This window comes from Mesoplodon bidens, assembly GCF_964165515.1.
Source record: "Mesoplodon bidens genome assembly, chromosome: 18".
In the NCBI taxonomy this organism is placed as follows: Eukaryota; Metazoa; Chordata; class Mammalia; order Artiodactyla; family Ziphiidae; genus Mesoplodon; species Mesoplodon bidens.
Window position 1 is genome coordinate 31,543,472 of NC_138175.1, and position 24,283 is coordinate 31,567,754.

The following is a 24,283-nucleotide window of genomic DNA, read 5'->3' on the forward strand; positions in this document are numbered from 1 at the left end:
AAAAAGAGAGTGGCCACAAAAGCTGGAGGTGGTCATTTGGGGACCACGAGAAGTTTGTTTCCATCAAGAAAAGAAAGCTACAGCTCAAAAAGAGGCAAAATATGAAGGGGAAGAGGTTTGAAACTGACCACGCATTACTGTCAAAATAAGGTCCACTTGAAGCCCGTGAGACTTAGTATTAAATAAAAGAATTCCTTATCTTTTTAAATTAAGCTTGTTTAGGTCAAGTATCTGCTATCTGCAATCAAAAGAATCCTAATACTAAACAGAGATCATAGTTGCAGAAATCAGAAGAGTTATCGGACAGTGGCCACAATATAGTTGAACAGCACAAACTACTCAAGAACAAAAGATACCTACTGATTTTGGGCAAAAAAAATACTTATTTTGCATTATACGCACATACAAAGAAGGATCAAGACACAAGCCATGCCTTCAAAGAGCTTACAATTCTAATTCAAATATGTGTAAAACGAATGCATGGCTTTAGAAGTCAAGACAATGGTTACTGTTGGGGAAAAGAATATGTTGGAAGGGAGCATTTCTGGGGTACTAATGTTTTCTTTATTGATCTGGGAGCTAGTGACACAGGTATGTTTGGTCTGTGACAATTCACCAAGCTACATGTTTATGATGTTTGTAGTATTTCAATAATTTAAAAAAGAAAAACCTCAATAGACCAGTTGGAAGATAAAGTTAAGAAAACCTCTGAGAGTATATTAGAAAAATACAAAAAGATTAAAAATAAGAGAATAAGTAAGAAAATTAGAGGAAACAGTCCAGAAGGTTTGAGAACCAAACCATATGGATTCTAGAGAGAAGAGAAGACTGGAGAGAAAGAAACCATTAACACAGTGATTCAAGAAAATATCCCACATTGAAGGACATGAGTTTTCAGATGGAAAGGACCTACCAAATGCCAGTAGAATGGATGAAAAAAATATCACTGCAAACTTAAAAAACATTAGGAAAAAAATCCAACCAAAAAAGTCACATAAAGGATAAACAAAAAAATCAGAGCTCTCAACATGAACACTGGAAGATAAAAGACACTGGTACAATGCCCTCAAAATTCTGAAGGAAAATTACTTCCTGTCAAGATTTCCATACCTAAAGTAGCTACACATGTTAATGTAGAAGAAAGGTAATTTAAGACATTCAAGGTCTCAAAACTTTACCTTCTAAGCACCCTTTCTCAAGAAACCACTAGAGGATATGCTCCACCAAAATAAAGAAACAAATCAGGAAAGAGACGGACATGGGATGCAGGAATCTGAAAACTCCCAACAGAGGAGACCGGATTATGATGAAGGGATAACACCAGATGGAACACCTGGGCTGCTCTTTTCTGATGAGCCACCGCAAACTTCACATCCCACTTCTAAAACTGTAGACTTTAAATATGTGCAGTTTATCGTATGTAAATTATAGCCCAATAAAGTTATGGAGAGAGGGAAAACAAGTTCAGCCATTCTTATTGGCCTAGCCTTCTCTTGACGATTAGGAGATGTCACTGCTAGGCTTCTTTTCTCACGGGCACTGGACACTGCCACTCCTTTCTGGTGAAAAGAAATGGGACTCGATACAACCATCTCTCATCATCTCTGCCTCTTCTAACCTGGTCCACCATCTCTAGTCTGGATTAGCCAGTGGCCTCTTGCAGCTCCCCTGCTTCCAGTGCTGCCTCCCTTCGGCTCCAAACTGCAATGGTTCTCCATCTCACTCCAAGTATAAGCCCAGTATTTGTATTACAGTAGCCTCTCCTTATCTGCGGTTTCACTTTCTGTGGTTTCAGTTACCCGCAGTCAACTGCAGTCTGAAAATATTAAATGGAAAGTTACAGAAATAAACAATTCATAAGTTTTTAAGTTGCGCGCCGTTCTGAGCAGCATGATGAAATCGTGCACCATCTGGCTCTGTCCTGCCTGGAAAGTAACTCACCCCTTTGTCCAGTGTAGCCTGCTTAGCCGCCCTCTAGTTATCAGATCAACTGTCACAGTGTCAAAGTGCTTGCATTCCAGTAACCCTTATTTTACTTAGCAATGGCCCCGAAGCATAAGAGTAGCGATGCTGGCAATTTCAATATGCCAAAGAGAAGCTGTAAAGATCTTCCTTTGCATGAAAAGGTGAAAGTTCTCGACTTAGTATGGAAAGAAAAAGAATTGTACACTGAGGTTGCTAACATCTATGGTAAGAATAAATCTTCTATCTGTGAAATTGTGAAGAAGGAAAAAGAAATTTGCACTAGTTGTGCTGTTGCACCGCACACTGCAAAAGTTACGGCGACAGTGCATGGTAAATGTTTAGTTAAGACAGGCAAGGTATTAAATTTGTACAATACGAAATTCTGAGACTGAGACCACAGTCACAGAATTTTTTTTTTTTTAATGAATTTATTTATTTATTTATTTTTGGCTGTGTTGGGTCTTTGTTGCTTTGCACAGGCTTTCTCTAGTTGTGGTGAGTGGGGGCTACTGTTCATTGCAGTGCGCGGGCCTCTCATTGCGGTGGCTTCTCTTGCTGTGAAGCACGGGCTCTAGGCACGCGGGCTTCAGCAGCCGCGGCACGCGGGCTCAGTAGTTGTAGCTCGCGGGCTCTAGAGTGCAGGTTCAGTAGTTGTGGTGCATAGGCTTAGTTACTCCGTGGCATGTGGGATCTTCCCAGACCGGGGCTCGAACCTGTGTCCCCTGCATTGGCAGGCGGATTCTTAACCAGTGCGCCACCAGGGAAGTCCCCAGAATTTTTATTACAGTATATTGTTATAACTGTTCTATTTTATTATTAGTTATTGTTGTTAATCCCTTACTGTGCCTAATGTATAAATTCAACTTCATCATGGGTATGTATGCATAGGAGAAAACATAGTCTACATAGGGTTCAGTACATCCGCGGTTTCAGGCATCCACTGGGGGTCTTGGAACACCTCCCCCGTGGATAAGGGGGGGGACTACTGTACAATATTAGAAGGTCCTATCTTCCGCCCCGCCCCTAGTCTTGCCTATCTGTCTTCACTTCTGTTACTTTTCTTTTTCTCTGCCTCTATTCTATTCACACTTGTTGCTTCTGAAACATCCCCAAATCAGGTTCCATCTCTGAGCCTTCAATATTCACTCACTCGCTCCTCCCAGTCTTTGCTCCAGTGTTACCCAACTAAAGGAAGCTTGACTTTCCTATTTAAAACTGTAAGCCTGTGTCTCACCCTTATTATATAAGCTTATTTGTTTCTTTCCTGTCTTGCTTTGCTAAAACATAAGCTCCATGAGGGCAGGGCTTTTTGTTCATTGCTGCATGCTCAGCATCCAGAAGAGTGCTTGGCAAACAGTAGATGCTTACTGTTAACTGAATAAATATCAATAGTTGCACAGGGGTAAAAAAAATGTGACTTATCAAACAAGTATTACTGAGCAGTGTAAGTGACTTCACAAATAACAAAGATAAGGCATGACACACTGAAACAAACAAGATCAAATGAGCTTTGGGACCATAGACAGGGCTGCTGGGAAACTAATAAAAACATTAAAAAGCATTTTCTTAAATTATGAGTGCTCTAAGACTTCTAGTTGCAAGCTAGCTTTTCATGGTCTCAAAAGGCTGCTAAGAAACATAAAGCTACTCATTTCGAAATAGAGTTAAGAATTATGGAAACAAATTTCCATCCTTCAGTGGATTCAACTTTTCCGGAGTCAAAGACATAAATGGGAATCCTAGAGTTCCAAGAAAATTATTGCAAAGTCCCTGCTTTCTAGCCTATTACATACTCAACAGGAGTCATGGGCCTCTTCTTCCGTTTCCTCCTTTGTCCTTCATGGGAAACCTGGGAAATTATACCAAAAATCTGCAATAGTTGGCACTAGTTAAAATTCTTATGAATTGTGTTTTTTTTTTCTATGAAGACCGTATCACAGAAAATATTTCCTTCCAAACAAAAATAGTAACCAATAGTAACTGTTTCAGTGATCCTTCTGAAGGGGTTGGAATCAAAGAACAAGGTGTAGGACTACATTAAACCATGGGTTGTTAATATCTTCCCTGCAAGATTTGTTTTTTTTATATCTAGGAGGAACAAGCAATTGCCAGCAAAGCTAGAATAGGAAAATCAAATACTCTGCCTATTTACACATGGTTCCCTAAAGCCATTCCTGATTAAAAACTGTACTATTTCAATCCTCCTACTGGAGACAGCCATTAACTAGCACTGCTTGGGAAGTCAATGAATTTAGTATATAATTAATGATACATGTATCCTATACCAATTACTTCTCAATGACCTCTACTGGCAGAAATAAACCAAGGAGGGATGATTGGCTCATTATAAATCTACATGAAGATTTCACTGGGAAAAGGTATTGAGAGCAAAGTCCTGAAAGATCTTAAGCTTCAACTGAATTTAACTTCAGCAGGAAGTAATCACTTCTGTTTCTGGATACCCAGTGCATTTTACATGAACCTCTCCTGTTGCTGTAACACTCCCTTTTCACTAAGCAACCATGTGACCTTGGACAAATCACTCCCATTCTCCCTGCCTCAGTGTTTTCATCTGTAAAATGAGAGGCTGAACTAGTTGAGTTCAAAAGTCCCTTCCGGATCTGACATTTCATCATTTCATCATTATAACCACCGGAGCACACCTTACTTCACCTATCCTCTCAAGGCAAGAAGGGTACTTGATTCACCTTTGGCGTTTCCATACTGTCTAGAACAGCTACCGGAACCTCCCTTAGCCACTGTTCAACCAACATGTTCAAGGATGCAGAAAACAGTACAGTTGTCTGAAATTTCCATTCTCTTTGCCCCCTTTAGGCCCTTCCCAACCCCATTCATGATTTTAACTGAAATGGTTCCCTTCGAGCTCACCTTTACCATACCTCTGGCAGGATTCTAAAGAGGCCAGAGAATTAAACATAGCACTTGTCACCTGGAAGAAATGCACCCAGCAAAACGTTTCAAGGCACGTGCGTTTTAAACCATCTGACCCAACATGACACACACAGCCAGAGACCTAGAGAGGTTCCCTTTCCTAGTCTAATGCATCCCGGTCATCTGAGAGGAGGTACAGAAAGCTACAGCAGATGTTGTGGGGAGAGGGCAGTGAGGTGGCGGGGAGAAGGGGGAGCATCAGGACCTGCAAACAAGAGAAAGTAGAACGTTCCCGTAACCTTTCCAGAGGTGGACATTTTAAAAACCAAACTCCCACAGGTAACTATACTGCAGGGGCAGGAAATACCTGCTCATAAGGCATTTAGCCTTAGCTAAATTCTGAAACCAGAATGTCTACGTTCAAATTCTGCGTTCAAATGTCTGCGTTCAAATCCTAGTTATGCTAACTCACAGCTGTATAACCGTGGAAAAGTTCATCATCCTTCTGTGTCTCAGTTTCCTCGTCTGTAAAATGAGGATAACAGTAGTACTTCGTTCACAGGGTTGTTGTAAAAATAAAATGGGTTAATACATGTAAAATGCTTCTACCAGTGCCTGGCACATAGTAGGTGCTCAATAACTGAGAGCTCCCAGTACTGCTATTATTATGGGATAGAGTTCTGGGAACCTCGGGGGTTAAGAGAATGAAGGAATTACCCTGCTCCTACAGATTCAAATTCTGCAGTTCCCTCGTCTAGGTGATAACCGCAAGGATAAAGCTTTATGTATTTATGTATATTTGTATACTTTATCAATCTTAACTACTCCCGACCACAGAAACTATTCATTAAAAATTTTCATTCCTTTCTGCAAGATATTCCAGGTTTCAAAAACTATTTGATCACCCACGCTCTGAAGTACAATAGGACTATTAAACAGAAGGGCTGAAAGTCTGTGGGAGCACAAAGACATCTTTGTAGCTGTTTGAGCTATCACATACCACCACCTCGGTTTCAGAGAGTTGCCTCCTTAAGAAAGAAACTAACAAACTCCATTGTTCGTTCACATCAGAGTTCTTGGATGTGTTAGTTCTTAAGTCCCTGGCAAGGCCTCATTAAAGATCAGAGGATCGCGGTTCTTTCCATTAGGACAGCATCAAATCCCCTCCAAGCAATTTTCTTGGGTCAGCATCATTATTTGAGATGCCAGGGAAACTGGTGAAATTTCTAACCGCTAAACTAGTTCCTTGTTTCCGGCCGAAGACATAAGGTAAAGTTAGAAAACATTTTAGCTATCCAGAGGAAATTTTTGAGACTGGGAAATGGTAAGATATTTAGAGAGAGCCAGGAGAGTTTCTTATTTAAAATCCCTTTTCCAAAACAGTCGTTTTAGTAAATAAGAGTCAAATAACAACAAAATCCAATTAAAAACTAGCTTTCAGAAAACACTGACCCTTAAAAGTTCCAGTTGATTCCCTGATGGGATATCTATCGGGTTGGCCAAAAAGTTCGCTCGGGTCTTTCCACAAGATGTTACGGAAAAACCCAAACGAACTTTTTGGCCAACCCAACAGAACTCTGCTTTTCCAAGCACCTTTTAATAAACAAGAAGAGATTAAACAGGCAAAAGAGCCAATATCACATCTTGTATTCCTTTGCCAAATGATCAGGCAGAGAAAGTGAGCAATGGTCACTCTGGCTTTGATGTGTTCACCTACCTTTTTTATAACCCTATTCTGAAAAGCAATGGGGACCTTAAACACACACAACCTGAGCAAGCAAAGAAGGAAAATTTGGGCAGGCCATTAAAAAGGTAGCCTGTGACCTCTGTTCCAAGGGCACCAGATTTCAGAAACTGCAAGAAGGAGTTGGCCACAGCAACCCTCTCAGGACTAAAACTGCAGAACTGAGTGGGGGGGCTGGAGAGTTTCCTGAAAATAGAGGCCTGTCGGCTTATAAAACCCACCTCAGCTGCTTCTGGCGAGTAAGGACAGTAGTCAAAACTGTAGGAGGCCAAGAACAAGTCCACATTTGACAAATCACTCCCTTCAAGACAGTGATGTCGACCGTCATAAAATATTTTGGCAAGGCTGGAAATGTACACCTGTGGGAATCTGGAAGGATTTGACAGATCTTTGTTTTCCCGGCCCTTTATCAGCAAGTTAATTAGAGCACCTGTACGATCTATTCTGAGCTTTAGAGAAAGGCAGTTGGCTGTGTGAAACCAAGATGCTGCTCTCCTGGGCCTGGAAAAGACAATGACAGTAGTGCTTACGCATGAAAATATGCTATCTGAGCACAATATAACGATGAGCCAGACAGCACAGCTGGATGAGAAAGAGGCATATTCTGTAGATACATGGGCGTGGCAAACCTTAGAAGGACACACAACACCTATGTGCACAAACACACACACACATGACCACATATATCTCCAGAGCCTGTGCAACTCTGGTCATGTTACGTTCGGGGCTGCTTCTTCACAGAGCAGACTGTACCTTCACAGCTATAACTGTACACTGCCACCGCTGACCTGTCCACCAGATTTTCATCGTGATGCCAGCTCACAGCCATTTTCCCCATGCCAAAATACGGTTCCTCTTTCAGGTATGGCATTTTCGGAGGATCCATGAAATTCAACAAAGTTACGTTGTAGGCTGCTCGGTTCTTCATGTCTATCTCGTCTTGTCCGTCAAAGGATGACCCCATGCCAACCCTGGGGAAATCCGGACCTATACACACTGGCACGGCATCGATATTGGCTTTCTCCTTAGCAGCGAGTTCTTCCAAAGCCTGGATGGTCTCTACCTGCAGGTAGTCGTTGAGCTTGAGGAAGGTTTGACAGGCGGCAGCTACTTCGGCCTCGTGGTACTTTGCGTCAGAGCCTTTCACTGGCCAGGGTACCGTGAAGAGCCTGGTGTTCAGGTACTTGTAGGTGCAGCCGGGGTTACCAATGAGGATGCGAGAGACTGGAGTGAGCAAATCTTTGCCTTGGATCCTCACCAGGTCCCGAAATAAGCAGCCGTGCTTGTGCAGCGTGAGAAACGCTTCTTGAACCTCTTTATGGAGCTCCTCAGGGATGCTGGCGGCTTCTCGGAGAATTAGTTTAGGATATTTCAGCTGCCACTAAAACAAAAGTGAAGCAAAATATGCATTTATGGATAGCTATAATTTTACTATTTCCAAAAGTATGTGTTTCTTTGTAAGCTTTAGGAGAAAAAAAGACTGTCGGGGGGTATTTCCAAACAGGATTCATACCTCTCTAGCCTAAAATAGAAAACTAAATAAAACAAAAGTCATCAACTCTCCAGCCAAGAGTTTTCAGTCCAAGCTCGAACAATTGAAAACAATTATAAACAAAATGATAATCATTTGGTCTTTGGTCTCCCCAGCTCCCGCTATGACCACTTCTCCCCAACCTCAACCTGTCTTCCAGCCTTCAGTCCTCCAAAAAACACATTATTCATTAACTGCTTGATACCTATTTTTTAAGTGTTTACTGTGTGCTGTGTACTCTTCTAAATGATTTATACACAGTAACTCATTTACTTCTTACAACTTTACGTGGCAGTACTATTATTATCTCCAGTTCATAGATGAGAATACTGAAGCAGAGAGACATTCTAAAAACTTGCCCAAAGTCACACATAGCTGAGAAATAGGAGAGCTGGCATTTGAAGCCCCGGGGCCCCAGAGTCAAGCTCCAGAGCATGAGTTCTCAACCACAAGATTGCACGGCCTCTCAGTAAATGACCAACTGGTTTCTGCTTCAACGCTTCCACGGAAGGAGAAATCACTTCACTTTGCAAGTTACGACACTGAGTCCCATGAACACAACAGCCGTGATAATTTTGTTCCCAGCTATACTACTAGTGCCCAGAATGTACTTGGTAAATGCTGGATGGATGAATAAATGAATGAATGAATGAGGTATCCCACTGCAATTTAGAAAGTTGTAATAATTCTACTGGTGTCACTGGAGGAGAGTACTATAAGATAATGCCCTCCTCTAATACAGAAATACAGGGATTTATCGATAGAGTTTAGGACTTCATTAACTTTTCAGCTACTACTTCTGGCTCTAACATGTGAATTGGCATCAAGCCAGAGTTCCCTGATTCTACCCAGTGAAACTGAGCTTTTTTTTTTTTTTTTTTTTTTTTTGCTGTACGCGGGCCTCTCACTGCTGTGGCCTCTCCCGTTGCGGAGCACAGGCTCCGGACACACAGGCTCCGCGGCCATGGCTCGCGGGCCCAGCCGCTCCGCGGCATGTGGGATCTTCCGGGATAGGGGCACGAACCCGTGTCCCCTGCATCGGCAGGCGGACTCTCAACCACTGCGCCACCAGGGAAGCCCCTAAACTGAGCTTTTTTAAAACCAAAGCACAGGATTTCACATTTACCCCTATAAAGTGTAATCTGACTGGTACCTTTTTAGTATTGTGCTGCCTACCAGTTTTGACACTTCTATATCTTCATTCAATAATCGTTCATATGATAAACAGGGCAAGACCATTATTCTTCCATACATTTTTTATTCATTCAACTATGTCTACAGAGCACCTACCAAACACGAGACAGAGATAAGGTTCCTGTCCTCATAGAGCTTTCTACCAAATCAGGTAAATAAAGAAAAGCAATCCCAAGTTGTGTTAAGCACTGGGACAGAAACAAACCGGTGGAAAATCTGTCATTAGAGTAGGAAACTCTCACTTGGAGCTGGCGTTTAGGCTGAGCTCTTCAGGAAGAGAAGGCACCAGCCACATGATGAACTAGAGAAAGACCTTCCAAGAAAAGGGACCAGAAAATCCAAAGGCACTGAGGATGGGGACCAGCCCATTCTAGAAACAAAAAGAAGAGCAGTTTTACCAGAGCAGAAGAGCCAAAGGCAGAGCGACATGCAATGAAGATGAAGAAGAAGGCAGAGCTGGATCACACAGCGCCTGGCAGGTCAAAGTAAGGAATCTGGATTTGACTCCAGATTCAGTGCAGTGGAGGACTTCAAAGGGCGAAGAGCAATTTGATGTACATTTTATAAAAACCACTCAGTTAAAATATTGGGCATGGGATTGGAAAGAGGCAAATGTCAAAGTGGAAAATTCCATCAGCTGCTATTACAACCATCCAGGAGAAAAGTGATGATGGTCTGAAATAGAAACAGAAATAAACAGACAGGTAAAATACGTATTTTATAGGCAGAGCAAATAGACACAATATGAATTAGATGTGAGGGAGGAGGAAGGGAAAGAAATTACAGATGACTTCCAGATCTCTGGACTTAATAACTGAATAAACAATTCACTATTTTTTAATTAATTTATTTTATTTACTATTTTTTATTTTTGGTTGCATTGGGTCTTTGTTGCTGTGCACCGTCTTTCTCTAGCTGTGGCGAGCGGGGGCTACTCTATGTTGTGGTGCGAGGGCTTCTCATTGCGGTGGCTCCTCTTGTTGTGGAGCACGGGCTCTAGAGCGCAGGCTCAGCAGTTGTGGTGCAGGGCTTAATTGGTCCACGGCATGTGGGATCTTCCCGGACCAGGGCTCGAACCCATGTCCCCTGCATTGGCAGGTGGGTTCTTAACCACTGCGCCACTAGGGAAGCCCTACTATTTTTTAAAATAAGAAAGACTGGGGCAAAACAAAACAGGTAGAAGAACAGGAGGGAATGAGGAGCTCCATTTTGAAGCTGTAGCCATGAAGATGGCAACGAAATCTTCAGATGGAGATGAGGAGGCATCTGGAGCCCAGAGGAGACAGTGGGGCTAGGGAAGTCAAGGTGGGAGCTGTCAGCACGGCACACAGTTGACCTGGGAATGGCTGAGGTCTCCTAGGGGAACAGCACAAACATAGAAGTGAACCCAAAGCCATTTTCTGAGTCACAGAGGAAGGCTCAATAGAGGAAACCTTTGAGGTGGAAAGCCAGGAGAGTGTATTATCGCAGAAGCCGATGGAGAGGAGCATCTCAAGAAGGATGCAAGAGTCAGCTATGTCAGCTGCCCCTGAGAAGCCAAGTGAGATGGGGACAGAAATTATCCACTAGATTGGGCAGCACGGAAATCACTGATGACAATGACAAGGGCAACTTCAGCAGAGTGAGGGGGGTGAGAGTCGGATGGGACTCAGCTGATGATGGAACGAAAGAGGAGGCGGTGGAGATGGCATTTATATATCTGTTGGCATGGTTTTGCTATGAAAGGGAAGAGAAAAATGGAGCTGTTGATGCAAGGGAACGCTAGACCAAGGGACAGTCTTTAACAGTGGAAGACGGAAGGGTACTCTAGGGTTTGTCAGCATACTCATGGGAATGATACCAGAAGAAGAGGTTGATGGTACAGAAGAGACGGTGATTAACTACAGAAGCAAAGTCCTTGAGTGTCTCAAGCAGGGGGATAACTATGTGAGGTTGGAAATTCAGGGAAGGTTTCTTTGAGAAAGTGACCAGGAGGATACAAAGGACCTGCCAGGTATGGAGTTTGGGGGGAAAGCCTGCCTTGAAGATGAAGTACTGAACTGCTGGGCCCTTGAGGCTGATAGGAAAAGAAGCAGATGTGGTCAGAGGTGAGAGGGACATGAGTTATCAGTGAAAAAAATTTTTTTTGAATACTTTCCCATGTCATTATTATTGTTTTATTTTTAGAGTATTGTTTTCAATGTTAAGGTATTTACATGTGATACTCATATGGTTATGTGAATTTCCCAGGTCCTTGGAGTTATAATTCCCCTGTATTAAATATATCTTCACTAGTCTCCAGGCCCAGACTATACTGAACAATAGCAGCAAGAGTGTATGTATATGTGTCTGTATTATTTCCAGGCTTCTTCCTCTCTCAGTCCCAGAGGGAGTATGTTTCAAAACCAAGTTCTTGGGAATTATCTTACTTTTCTTTAATATTTTATACTAAGGATTATTTAAAGAACACTGGAATTGTTAAGAAAGTACGGAGAAATTTCCTTTTAATCACTGCTGCTAGTTAGATGTGCCTTCAAGTATACTGAGGCCTCAGGGACCTGCTCCGAGAATCGCCAGTTTAGCGACAAAATTAGAGTTACTGCTCATGGCTCCAGAATGTTCTGTCTCTTGCTTACTAGATTATATTGCACTCTTCATGAGTTGTGTAAACAGAGAGTATATTTCTGTCTCTGTTGTTCTACTGGGATGAAAGAGGTATAGAAACCAGAAATCCTCAATGGATCCCTGGTGGTCTCAACGACAGTTGATAGTGGTGCCACCTAACTCTGCTTTTTGTCACGTTATGATCACACACCTCACACAGGCACTCTGAGAAGCAGGGCAGTCCTACTATGCTTTCCTAGTAAAGTCATTTTCCCACATTCAGACTTGACTAACTCATTTCTCTTCTTTTACTTCCTCAAACTTACTGCATCCTTTCTACTATTTCTTGCATTCTGGATCTGGCAGAATAGGCTAGACGATGCTGTAGTAGCAACCCTCAAATCTCAGTGGCTTCACCCAACAATATTTCTTGTTCACTTCACATATTATTTGTGGGTTGGCAGAGAGTCACTACCCATTAAAGTAGTAACGCAGGGGTCCAAGCAGCCACCAGATGGTTACAATGCAAACGGGAAAAGAGTGTGCTGGAGGGCCTGGCACTGGCAATGAAACTCCAGGCTAGAAGTGATGGCTATCATTTTTCATTGGACAGAAATAGTCACGTGTTTCATCGAATATGAGAGGGCCCAGAACTGTAATTCTACTTTGGGACCCAAAAGCTGGGTGACAGGGGAGGGATGGAGAACCATTTAGCAAACAGCCCTAATGATCGGCACACATTCTTAGCTAGTGATTCGTTTATTTTCACTTAAGTGTCCCTCCTTCACCCCTGAAAGACCCCCTGAAACTCAGTCATCTACCTATTATCAAATTTACAATCTTATCTGAATTTAAATCTGCTTTCTCCTTCCAGCCTATTCCAGTATAGGAAGGATCTTTTCTCCCATCCAAATGTTTCTGATCTTATACTCCCGTCAGTAACAAATTTTGAGCATATACAGTAGTGTCCAAATCTTTAGCAATTGGCTCTCTGGGGAAAAAAAAAAAAATCAGCCTTGATTTTTAGTGTTTCCTGATTTCTTTGATGTAAATATATAGATTTATATCAACAGAAAAAAATCACACATAAATTGAGAAGGCTCTCAATTAAATACAGAAAAAAAAACCTTAACTGCACCAGGTCAGAAAAAACACAACTTAACGTTATATTTGTATTATATTACATTTAGTTTAGTTTTACCTATCAAGTTTGCAAAAAACAAAATTTTATCATGGTAATACACATTGTTGCTGAGAACAAAATCAAATACTCTGATAGTCTGCAATTAGGAAGGCAAATTATTACAACCTTGCTTAAGGCCAATTGGACAAGATCTATCAGAACCTAAACATGTTCATATCTTTTCATCTAGTTATTCTACTTCCAAGAATTTGTCATAGGGAAATAATTAGAGAAATGTACCAAGACTATAAGGATATTCACCATAGTGTTGTCTATAATAATTAAAAACTGAAAACCACCAAAATGCCCAAAGAGAGGAAAATGGTACATTCATGTGATGAAATACTAACATAACACATTTTAGAAGAATTTTTATATGTTTTATGAAAAACGTTAAGTAACAAACTACTGCGATACAAGAAATCAGTAACAAGATACTTAGACAATAGGGTCATAGTTTCATAAAAAGAAAAAAAAAGTATATATGTAAATACTCATAGAAAAGAAGATTTGGAAAAAAAATACAGCCAAAAGTTTCTGGTGGTTATCTCTGGGTAATGTACTTGGGTGTAATTTTAATTCTCTTCTTTAGACATCTGTATAATTTTCAAATTTTCCAAAATAAATGTAGAATACTTTTTAAATCAGAAAAGATGTTACATTAGAAAATTCTTAATTTCACGACATCTTTTGTATGTGCCAAGAGATTCTTTCTGATGACTCTAAATTTTAAAAAAATTTCAAGATAACTTCTGGTACTGTCTAAATGTGACTTGGAATGTTGCTCAGTGCTCTATCTAGGAAATTTTGATTTTACCACAGGGAACACCAATAACTGGATAATTTTGTCATAATCTCCAAAAACTGCAAGAGAGAAAATCCCCAAGCCTAAATGCCCTTTATTGTATATAAAGTTATTAGATTAGTGCCTGGCACATAAAAGTGCCACGTGGTGTTTGTTCAATTTTTCTTTAAAGACAACAACAGGTAACTCTGGAAAAGAAATGAACATTAAATAATATTAGTTCACCCTGTCAAACAAATAAGTTCACTTTCCATTTTGGACAGGTACAGGTAGAACATCAGATATCACATGATAATTTGGAACAGCTGTTGGCACATTTTCAAATACGTTAGAATTTTTTTTTGTTTAATCCCATTAAAGTTTTTCCAGGGAGTATACAGTCATGCAATTATATTAGTAGTTGTCTGGTCACATAATATATTTCTTGAGCTCTACAAAAGATTCTATGACATAAATGACGATTATATAGTTTAATAAGTATTTGGAAAGGTATATTTTTTAATTGAAGTAGAGTTGATTTACAATGTTGTGTTAGTTTCAGGTACACAGCAAAGTGAATTCAGTTATACATATATATGTATATATTCTTTTTCAGATTATTTTCCATTATAGGTTATTACAAGATATTGAATATAGTTCCCTGTGCTATACAGTAGGTCCTTGCTGTTTATCTGTTTTATATATAGTGGTGTGTATCTGTTAATCCCAAACTCCTAATTTATCCCTCCCCCACCCACTTCCCACTTTGGTAACCATAAGTTTGTTTTCTATGTCTGTGAGTCTATTTCTGTTTTGTAAATTGGAATGGTATTTTAGATATAAATTGCTAACATGCCAAGCCTTTATCAATGGCTAAAAGATACAGAATGTTAGCTTTTCTGGAGAATAAGCTTTATTTTCTACCTAGTTTAAACCATTATATAAAAATTCTACCTCCTCCTCTCACACGAAGGGATGGTTCTGAAACAATTTCATCGTATGGAGAAGCCAGACATGGCATTAAATGAATAAGATACCAGTTTACAGGAGGCTCACCTAAATGAAGCCCAATGGAACTCAACCTTTCAGAGAGTGAAATAAAATTTAAAATCTTCAAGTGACCCAGGAAATGCACTTCATGTAAGTGCTAGGATACTCTGATTTCACGGGAGTATATTTCTAATCTGGCTGTTAACAGATTTTGCTGGTTAACATACTTTATATTTTGCACTCTATAGAAATTCGCACTGTATCAGTCATCATATTTTCTATATAATTCTCATTGTAAATTGCTTATGACTTGGCAGCCATCCCAAGACAAATGGGCTAGACACTTATTTGGCCTAGCTCCCAGCTGCAAGATGCTGAGCTGTCTCCCAAAAGAAGCAGGCACTCTTCCCAAGTCACTGCCCAGGCCTTGCTACAGCTCTCACACGGAGTCTCGTGATCATGTGTCATGTGCTACAAAGTGACACAAAATGTGTGTTCACTCATTCATTCAGTAGTTCATTTTTTGTTTATGGAAAATTTATGGAATATCCATTTGTACCAAACACTGTATAAGTGCCGTAAGTATAATGATAAAAACAAGTTAGGTCCTGTTCCATAGCATTTCATAGTTTAACAGTAGAAACAGAAATAGGAACCAGGAGTCAGAGATTTAAGACTTCTCACAACAGAAGTATGAATACACTAGTATGGGAGCAGGGAATAAATTATTAGGAAGGGAGTCTGGACAATTCTCATTTATTGAATACATATTTATCGAGCACATATTATTTGCAAAGCACAAGGTGCTGGAAATACAGAGAAAGCAAAACTTCTGTATGCTCTCTGGGAGCTCATATTTATATATATAGTATAAGTATATAGTATACATAGTTCATTCTATACATGTATATATATATAGAATTTTACTTATTTAATATTTACTTATTTGTTTAATGAAATATATTTGCTTTATATTTTACATTGTGTATTGTTATATTACTGTGTATTGATGTATTTTAGATTGTGATATGTGCTACGGAGAAAAACAAACCCAAGTAAGTAAGATAGCAGTGCCAGGGGTGATTGTCGCTATTTTACACAGGATGGGCAGAGAAGGCCTCTGATGAGGTGACATCTGAGCTTAGAAAGGCAAGAAATGAGCACACAAGCCCTGCAGATACCTGGGGGGAAGAGAGTTCCAGGCTGAGGGAACATTAAGTGCAAAGGCCTTGGGGCAAGAGTGTGCTTGGTTTATTCCAGGAAGAGCAAGAATGCCAGAGTGGGAAGAGGAGGAGGTGGGGAGAAGCAGGAAATGAGGGAAGAGAAGCAGTCAGGAGCCAGATCTTGCCCTGCTTTGTAAGTGACTGTCAGGGCCTAGGCTTTTACTCTGCAAAGATGGGAAGCCACTGAAGGGCTTTGAGCAAGTCTAGTGAGCTGATATATGTTTTAAGAAGAACACTACTACTGATGCTATGTTAAAACAGTCTGGAGAAGAAGTTAGGCATGGCAACCATCTGAGAAAGAGATGGTGGTAGCTTTGGCCACAGTGTACACGGCAGAGGCAGTGAGAAGCGTTCCAATTTTTAATATATTCTGAAAGTTACACAAGTGAGACTTCCTGGTATCATCACAGAAGGGACTGTATTGAAACAAAGTCTTTAAGGATGAGTAGATACTCACCAGACAGAAAAGGGGATGTGGGTACTCTAGACTCAGGGGACAAAAGGTACAAGGGCATGAAAAGATGACAGACACAGCAAAGCCAAGGTGTAGTGAGAAACTCTGTATGACAGGAGTTTGAGGCTGGACACTATGTCAGGCAATGGGGTGGAGACTAGACCAGGGAGGTTGTTCGGGGCCATACAGTCAATGGCCTTGTAGGGTATGCAGAGGAGTTTGAACTTGACCTCAGAGGCAAGAGAGACCCAACAAAATTTACAAAGCAAGGAGTGACAAATCTGCCATATTTATCGGAACACAATTCTGATGGCGTTGGGGCGGGCACAAGGAACAACTAGGAGACTCTTAAAACTGTGCTTGTGGGGCTTCCCTGGCGGCGCAGTGGTTGAGAGTCCGCCTGCCGATGCAGGGGACATGGGTTCGTGTCCCGGTCCAGGAGGATCCCACGTGCCGCGGAGTGGCTGGGCCCGTGAGCCATGGCCGCTGAGCCTGCGCGTCTGGAGCCTGTGCTCCACAACGGGAGAGGCCACAACAGTGAGAGGCCCGCGTACCGCAAAAAAAAAATAAATAAATAAAATAAAATGGGAGTTTTAAAAACAACCTGCCTCAGAGGGTTGTGATAAGATTTGAATGAGCAAATACATATAAAGCACTGAGGACAAGCTGGCAGATGGAAAGCACAAAACGGGGAATGCTGAGGAGGGTGGCACTGTCTCAGGATAAGAGGGGTAGCACTCCTATATCTGGAATCCAGAGGTTGTTTTCTATGTAATTCCTTTCCTTGTGCTCTATAGTAAACCAACAGAGGTCCTCTCTGCTCTTCTGCTTTGAGTTGTTGCTGTTGTTGTTTTCTTTCATTGGTTTTCTCTACGACCTTATCAGAAGAAACCAAAAAACTTCTCTGAAGGCATTGTGAATTTGAGCACAGTATACTGGGAAGCATACGGTATAGCAGAAAGAGCCTGGGTCTTCAGAGTCAACAAATATGGGCTTGAACTCAAGCTCTGCCAGACGTGTAAAATAGGAATGACAGTATCTACCTTAAACACCCTGAGTCTGAAGAAGAGCAGCTGCTGAATATATATTTGTGGAATGAATGAATGAGGCTGCTGTGAGGATGAAATGTGACAGCCTTAATCCAACACTGAGCACAGTCCCTGGCACCTCGTAAGGGTCAATAAACAGACCCAATATGGACCCTGCAAAAGGTCTTGTTTTTATGACTGGCAGCTGGGTTGGCATTCCTGCGGCTAGGACCTGTTTAAGGGACCCAATGTCAGGTCTAAACTTTTTATTTATTCATGTCATTAAGAAGTATTTTTACTTCATCTTTTAAGAGAACAGATTTACTTTACAAAGGTTTGGTTGAAGCACTCCCTTATTATAAGGTGCACTTAAAGTGATTGGATATTGGTATCAGGTTTGTTGTGGGTGTTACTAGCAAGATAAAAGTGAAGCCTTGAAAATAAACTCAAAATGGATTAGAGACCTAAATGTAAGACTGGACACTATAAAACTCTTAGAGGAAAACATAGGAAGAACACCCTTTGGCATAAATCACAGCAAGATCTTTTTTGACCCACCTCCTAGAGTAATGGAAATAAAAACAAAAATAAACAAATGGGACCTAATGAAACTTAAAAGCTTTTGCAAAGGAAACTACAAACAACGAAAAAACAACCCTCAGAGTGGGAGAAAATATTTGCAAACGAACCAATGGACAAAGGATTAATCTCCAAAATGTATAAACAGTTCATGAAGCTCAATATTAAAAAAACAAACAACCCAATCCAAAAATGGGCAGAAGACCTAAATAGACATTTCTCCAAAGGAGACATACAGATGGCCAAGACACACATGAAAAGATGCTCAACATCACTAATTATTAGAGAAATGCAAATCAAAACTACAATGACGTATCACCTCACACCAGTTACAATGGGCGTCATCAGAAAATCTACAAACAGCAAATGCTGGAGAGGGTGTGGAGAAAAGGGAACCCTCTTGCACTGTTGCTGGGAATGTAAATTCATACAGCCACTATGGAGAACAGTATGGAGGTTCCTTAAAAAACTAAAAATAGAATTACCATATGACCCAGCAATCCCACTACTGGGCATATCCTGAGAAAGCCATAATTCAAAAAGGCAAATGCACCCCAATGTTCATTGCAGCAGTATTCCCAATAGCCAGGTCATGGAAGCAACCTAAATGCCCATTGACAGACGAATGAATAAAGAAGATGTGGTACATATATACAGTAGAATATTACTCGGCCATAAAAAGGAATGGAACTGGGTCATTTGTAGAGATGTGGATGGATCTAGAGACTGTCCTACAGAGTGAAGTAAGTCAGAAAGAGAAAAACAAATATCATATATTAACGCATATATATGGAACCTAGAAAAATGGTACAGATGAACCGGTTTGCAAGGCAGAAGGAGAGACACAGGTGTAGAGAACAAACATATGGACACCAAGGGGGGAAAGTGGCAGGGCAGTGGTGGTGGTGGGATGAATTGGGAGATTGGGATTGACATATACACATTAATATGTATAAAATGGATAACTAATTAAGAACCTGCTGTATAAAAAAATAAATAAAATAAGATTCAAAAATTTTTTAAAAAGTGAAGCTTTGAGAGTTGTTCTGTTTGCCTTGGAGTCTCCTTTTGTGGCTCAGCGTATGGCTGGCTCACAGCACCTGGGCTATCCTTGGTGTTTAATTGTTCATGCACTACTTTCACCATACAAAAGCTAAAAAGGCTCAGAAGTTGCTTTATAATAATGTGCATTACCATGTACCAGAAAGCTCCTATCTATGAAAATATTAGCAAGGATTTAAGAACTGATTACATTTGGGGGGTTTACCTGTTTTAAGGATACTTTTTAAAATTATTTTTTTCCTGATTACAAAATACATGTTCATTTAGATAATTTGGAAAACTAGAAAAGCTCAAAAGAGAAAAGTCTACCAGTCTGGGATATTACATTTCTGTATCAGTCCCTCGGATTGTTCTAGAGGCCACCCCCCTGGGGAGGAGTATTTGTGTGTAAAACAAAATTAAAATCACACCAGATATTATTATATGTCTTGCTTTTTAAATGAGCTAATGCATACATTAATTCATTCACCCATTCAAGCAAACTAATTAAATACCTACTAGGTGCCAGGCCCTATATACAGTACAGAGAATGAGGGAAAGGAGCATATAAAATCATTACAATAACCTGAGATAATTAAGGTACACATGAAGTACTACAAGTGCACACAAGAGGGAGCAGAGACAACCTCTGGGCTATAGACGTGTCAGGGAAGCATCCTACAGGAGATGACATGTGAGCTGTTACTAATACAGGTAACACAGACGTTCTCCAAGGAAGGAATATGGAAAGGACGTAGCAGGAAGACCCAAAATATAATACTGCACAGCTAGTCTGAGCTACTGCCAAAACCAGTGTGGGTAAAAAGGTAAAAAAATGAGGAAGACGAGGCTGAAAATGCAGGAGTCGGGCAACAGACAGCCATTGTGGGATTTGAAGCAGAAGGTTGACATGCTTGGATTTATGTTTTGGTTTAAAAAAAAAAAAGTCTACTACAGCTTTAAGGATTAAGAAAGAGGGGCAGGGCTTCCCTGGTGGCGCAGTGGTTGAGAGTCCGCCTGTCGACGCAGGGGATGCAGGTTCGTGCCCGGGTCCGGGAGGATCCCACATGCCGCGGAGCGGCTGGGCCCGTGAGCCATGGTCGCTGAGCCTGCGCGGCCGGAGCCTGTGCTCCGCAACGGGAGAGGCCACAACGGTGAGGCCCGCGTACCGCAAAAAAATAAATTAATTAAAAAAAAAAAAAGAAAGAAAGGGGGGCAAAGAAAACTAGAGCAATCCATAAAAGGGCTGACCAGGTGAAAGGTAGTGAAGTTCTAATGACAATGGAGATGACAGATGATGTCCTGGAACTGAGAATGCAAGGGAGACCTGGGATTCTAGATGGGTAAGCTCATTCTTTCTTCTTTCCACGGTTACTGAGAATCAGCTATATGCACGACAAGCATATGCTAGGTGCTGGAGAAACCAAGCTGATGTGGCCCAATTCTTATACCCCAAGAGCTAACATTCTGGTAGGAAAGAAGAGATGAAAAGGTACTATTTTTACTGCTCAGCATGCCTTTCTTTCCTTCTTTGGAACAGGGCTCCAATTTTCCTTTGGGAAAACCATCCATCTCTGACTCACACTCCATGCAATGTGAGTGGGAATGGTCATACTCCAACCCTACTCCAAGAGTGGGTGCAGAAACTAGGCCAGGCAAACGGGAGCATCTCACTCCCCTGAACACAATGACTGATTCAGGGATAGGCACATGCCTCTAACCAGGCCAACGAGATCATTACTGGGGGAATCAGACAGACCAGGAAAAAAGAAATCACCACCTTCTTCTAAGATCCAATGTGCTTAAGACCACATACCCCCTGGGCTGTCAGAGTCCTCCTGTACTATCAGGGGAGAGCCTATCTAGCATGCAGCCACACAGAAAAAAGCCAAGCCAAGAAACAGAAAAACAGTGATCAGATGACTTCTTTCGAGAAACTGGATTCGGCCATGTGCTCCTTGACATCTAAGTTAAGTAAGTCAATAAATTCCCTTTTATGTCACAATGAATTTGTTTGTGACTTTGTCACTTGTAATTGAAAGAGTGCTGACTAATTCAGGGGGAGAGACACAGAATCGCACAACTGCAATACAAGGTGATAGGTACAATCAAGTTATTTATAAGTTACAAGGAGCACAGCGGAGAGTGCAATCAATTCTATTAGTAGGTGAGGTAAGTAAAGAAACTTTCACAAAGGAGGCGATGTTTAAGTGACGTCTTGAAAACTTAGTCATCTGGCAACAGGATAAGGGGCAAAAGAATATTCTATGCAGAAGAAACAGAAGAAGCAGAGACAAGGAGTGAGGAAGAACACAGGATGCTCGGGGAAGAAAAGACAGTCGACTGTGCTAAAGCACTAAGTTCAGAGCAGAAAGCAGACTGTGCAGGAATTTATATATTCTGGGGGTGAGGAGACACTGGATGACCAACTCAGACCATTTCACCTCTCATTTAACCTCTCTAGCCCACAGTGGCTTCATAGGTAAAATAAGGTAGAGCAGGAAAAAATCAGTGCAAATTGACAAATATTAAAAGACCTTACCTGCTGATAGAATTCATCATCTTTGGGGGTCAGATAAGGAAGCCAAGTGTCTTCAAGCTCTTCGAGAAGCCTCAGTTTCTGTTTAAAAATAATAATGATTACGGGTGAATATAAACTGACCCAAAACATAAGACAATCCCTTATTTTTTCCCATAAGAGACTACCCTCCAAAATTTAGCCAACTTGAATGTAGAAACTTTTTGAGGGAGAAATTAGTCAAAAGTCAATTATAAAATGCATTAATTTAATTACATGCATTTAAATTATACACCATATAAAACATTAACTTAGACATAATCATTTTATTCACTCTCACATTTCAGGAAGCAATTTGCTTCACTCTTGACATGTATCTTTAACATCAGGGTCTTTTTCTTCATCACTAGAGTCACCTTTTGAGTTATCCAATCAAATTCAAATTGAGTTATCCAATCAGTTTTCCAGAACAAATCTTTTGGTCTGTATAATCTGCTTGAGACACAGCAGTTTTCGAATCCTTACTATCACTGAAACTCTCCAACCAAGCCACAAGTATCCATTTACATAATGTCAGGGTATTTGGAGAATTTATTCATCCTGTATACATTTATTTGAGATCATATCCACTTACACATTACTTTTTAAAAGTGATCTTTCATCCCTAGAATAATTACTAAATGTATCTTGAATATCTTTGCTTCTTTTCTTTTCCAATTTGATAAAGAAATCTTTTCAAGCACCCACAACTAGTGTTATCTGAGGCCATTTCAAGCTACTATGTCTTCCAAATAGTACCCGTGCTGTTCAAACAAGGTAACTAAGAGAGGACCCCGCATTACAAAGTACTTTATAAGGAACCAAATACATACAAGATGACACCCTCCTTACGAGGGATTTTTTCAAAGAATATCTAACCTTATATTCAAGCATCTGTGATATGTGTGTGTGTGTACGTGACATATAAATAGCATATATATATGGGTACACAGACACACATACACATAGAAATCATCTATATACTATAGAAATTTTCTGAAAGAAAAAAACCAGAAAAGGCAGAAACAAATAAAACTGCAGTACAATGCGTTATTCAGGCTGTTGTCAGCCACTAAGGCACTTTTATAAGAATTAGAAAATGGTGTGCCTTACTCTGGGTTGATGCCCCCCACTCCCTACAGCATGACTTGGAGAACACAAACTGGATTTTAGCCCCAACCTGTCCCAATGGGCACCGTCTTTATGCAGTGAACAACCTGCTCATCCAGACATGGTGGCCCTGAGAATCATCCTCTCCCACCTCTGGGCAGCCTTCTCACACTAACCCATCACAGAGTAGTCCAGAGCAAATACCCCTTCAGGGAGAACGCAAGTCCTTTCTGGATCTTTTGTATAATTATCCAAAGTGAATAAAGAAAAAAGGGAATAGAAAAATAGCAACCAGTTCACCTAAGAGAGGCAAAAGAGTAAACTTTACTCTTATGTAAAATTCTAGTCTGTTTATATAATTAAAGCTTTCTGCTTTGTCTAAAAGGTACTTTCTCATCTGTAATAAGACTGGCTTACCAATTAAAACTATGAAGAGTTTTCCTTTACAAAGGACCTATAATACTAACACAAACCATTGGTTTATATAAATCATTGGTTAAGAGGTTTATCTGTTTTCCACATTAGCCATTATTTGGGACCCAGAAAGAACTAATGATGTTTTCACGCCTATACTTGCACATTTATGCACTCCATCACAAACTTAATCAAAACCTATACCTCAATTTTCACTTCAGGTTCAGGAAAGCCTGCATTTTCCTATGAATCTTTTACCAGTCCTTTCTATAGACAGAACACTTACATGCCCCCCAAAAAGTTTTAATGTTTAAAAAAATGTTAAAGGCTTGAACAATTAAAATGCACATGATACCTCAGACCTTGAGATGGCTCCACCTTACAAATACCACCTTAAAATCTCTTCGGGAGAGTCCATAAAGCTAATCTGCATATAATAGGGAACACAAAGGTACAGATTTCTATTAGGAATTACATATTCCACCTTGACCAGATTAAACAGCAAGAGATCTGTCCCAAAGATGAACAAGCAACACTGGAGGCTGAAATTCCACTTATAATAAATACTTCAGTAAAATTATTATAAAAAAACACTTCTCAGCTCAGTTGAGGTCCAGTGCATCAGACAGACAGAAAACATTATAACCTGTAAGGCTGTATCAAGAAGATAAAAGTCTTTTTTATATATATAGTAGTCTGTATCTGTTAATCTCAAATTCCAAATTTATCCCTCCTCCTCCCTTTCCCCTTTGGTAACCATAAGTTTGTTTTCTATGACTGTGAGTCTATTTCTACTTGTAAATAAATTCATTTACATCATTTTTTTAAGATTCCACATCTAAGTGATATCATATGATGTTTGTCTTTCCCTGTCTGACTTCACTTAGTATGACAATTACTAGGTCCATCCGTGTTGCTGCAAATGGCATTATTTCATTCTTTTCTTATAGCTAAGTAATAATCTAGTGTGTGTGTGTGTGTGTGTGTGTGTGTATATACACATACATATAT

The 24,283-nt window shown here is 40.5% G+C and overlaps 1 protein-coding gene across 1 annotated transcript in view; it reads right to left on the reverse strand.

Annotated features, from left to right (window-relative positions):
* The window catches only part of FTO (FTO alpha-ketoglutarate dependent dioxygenase), a 372,235-nt gene that overhangs the window by 254,440 nt on the left and 93,512 nt on the right, over positions 1-24,283 (reverse strand). The window contains exons 2-3 of the mRNA XM_081216486.1: positions 21,734-21,811; positions 7,355-7,982 (exon numbers count right to left, since the gene is read on the reverse strand). Of these exons, the coding sequence (XP_081072612.1) occupies positions 7,355-7,982; positions 21,734-21,811 (706 nt within the window). The remainder of the gene's footprint in view (positions 1-7,354; positions 7,983-21,733; positions 21,812-24,283) is intronic.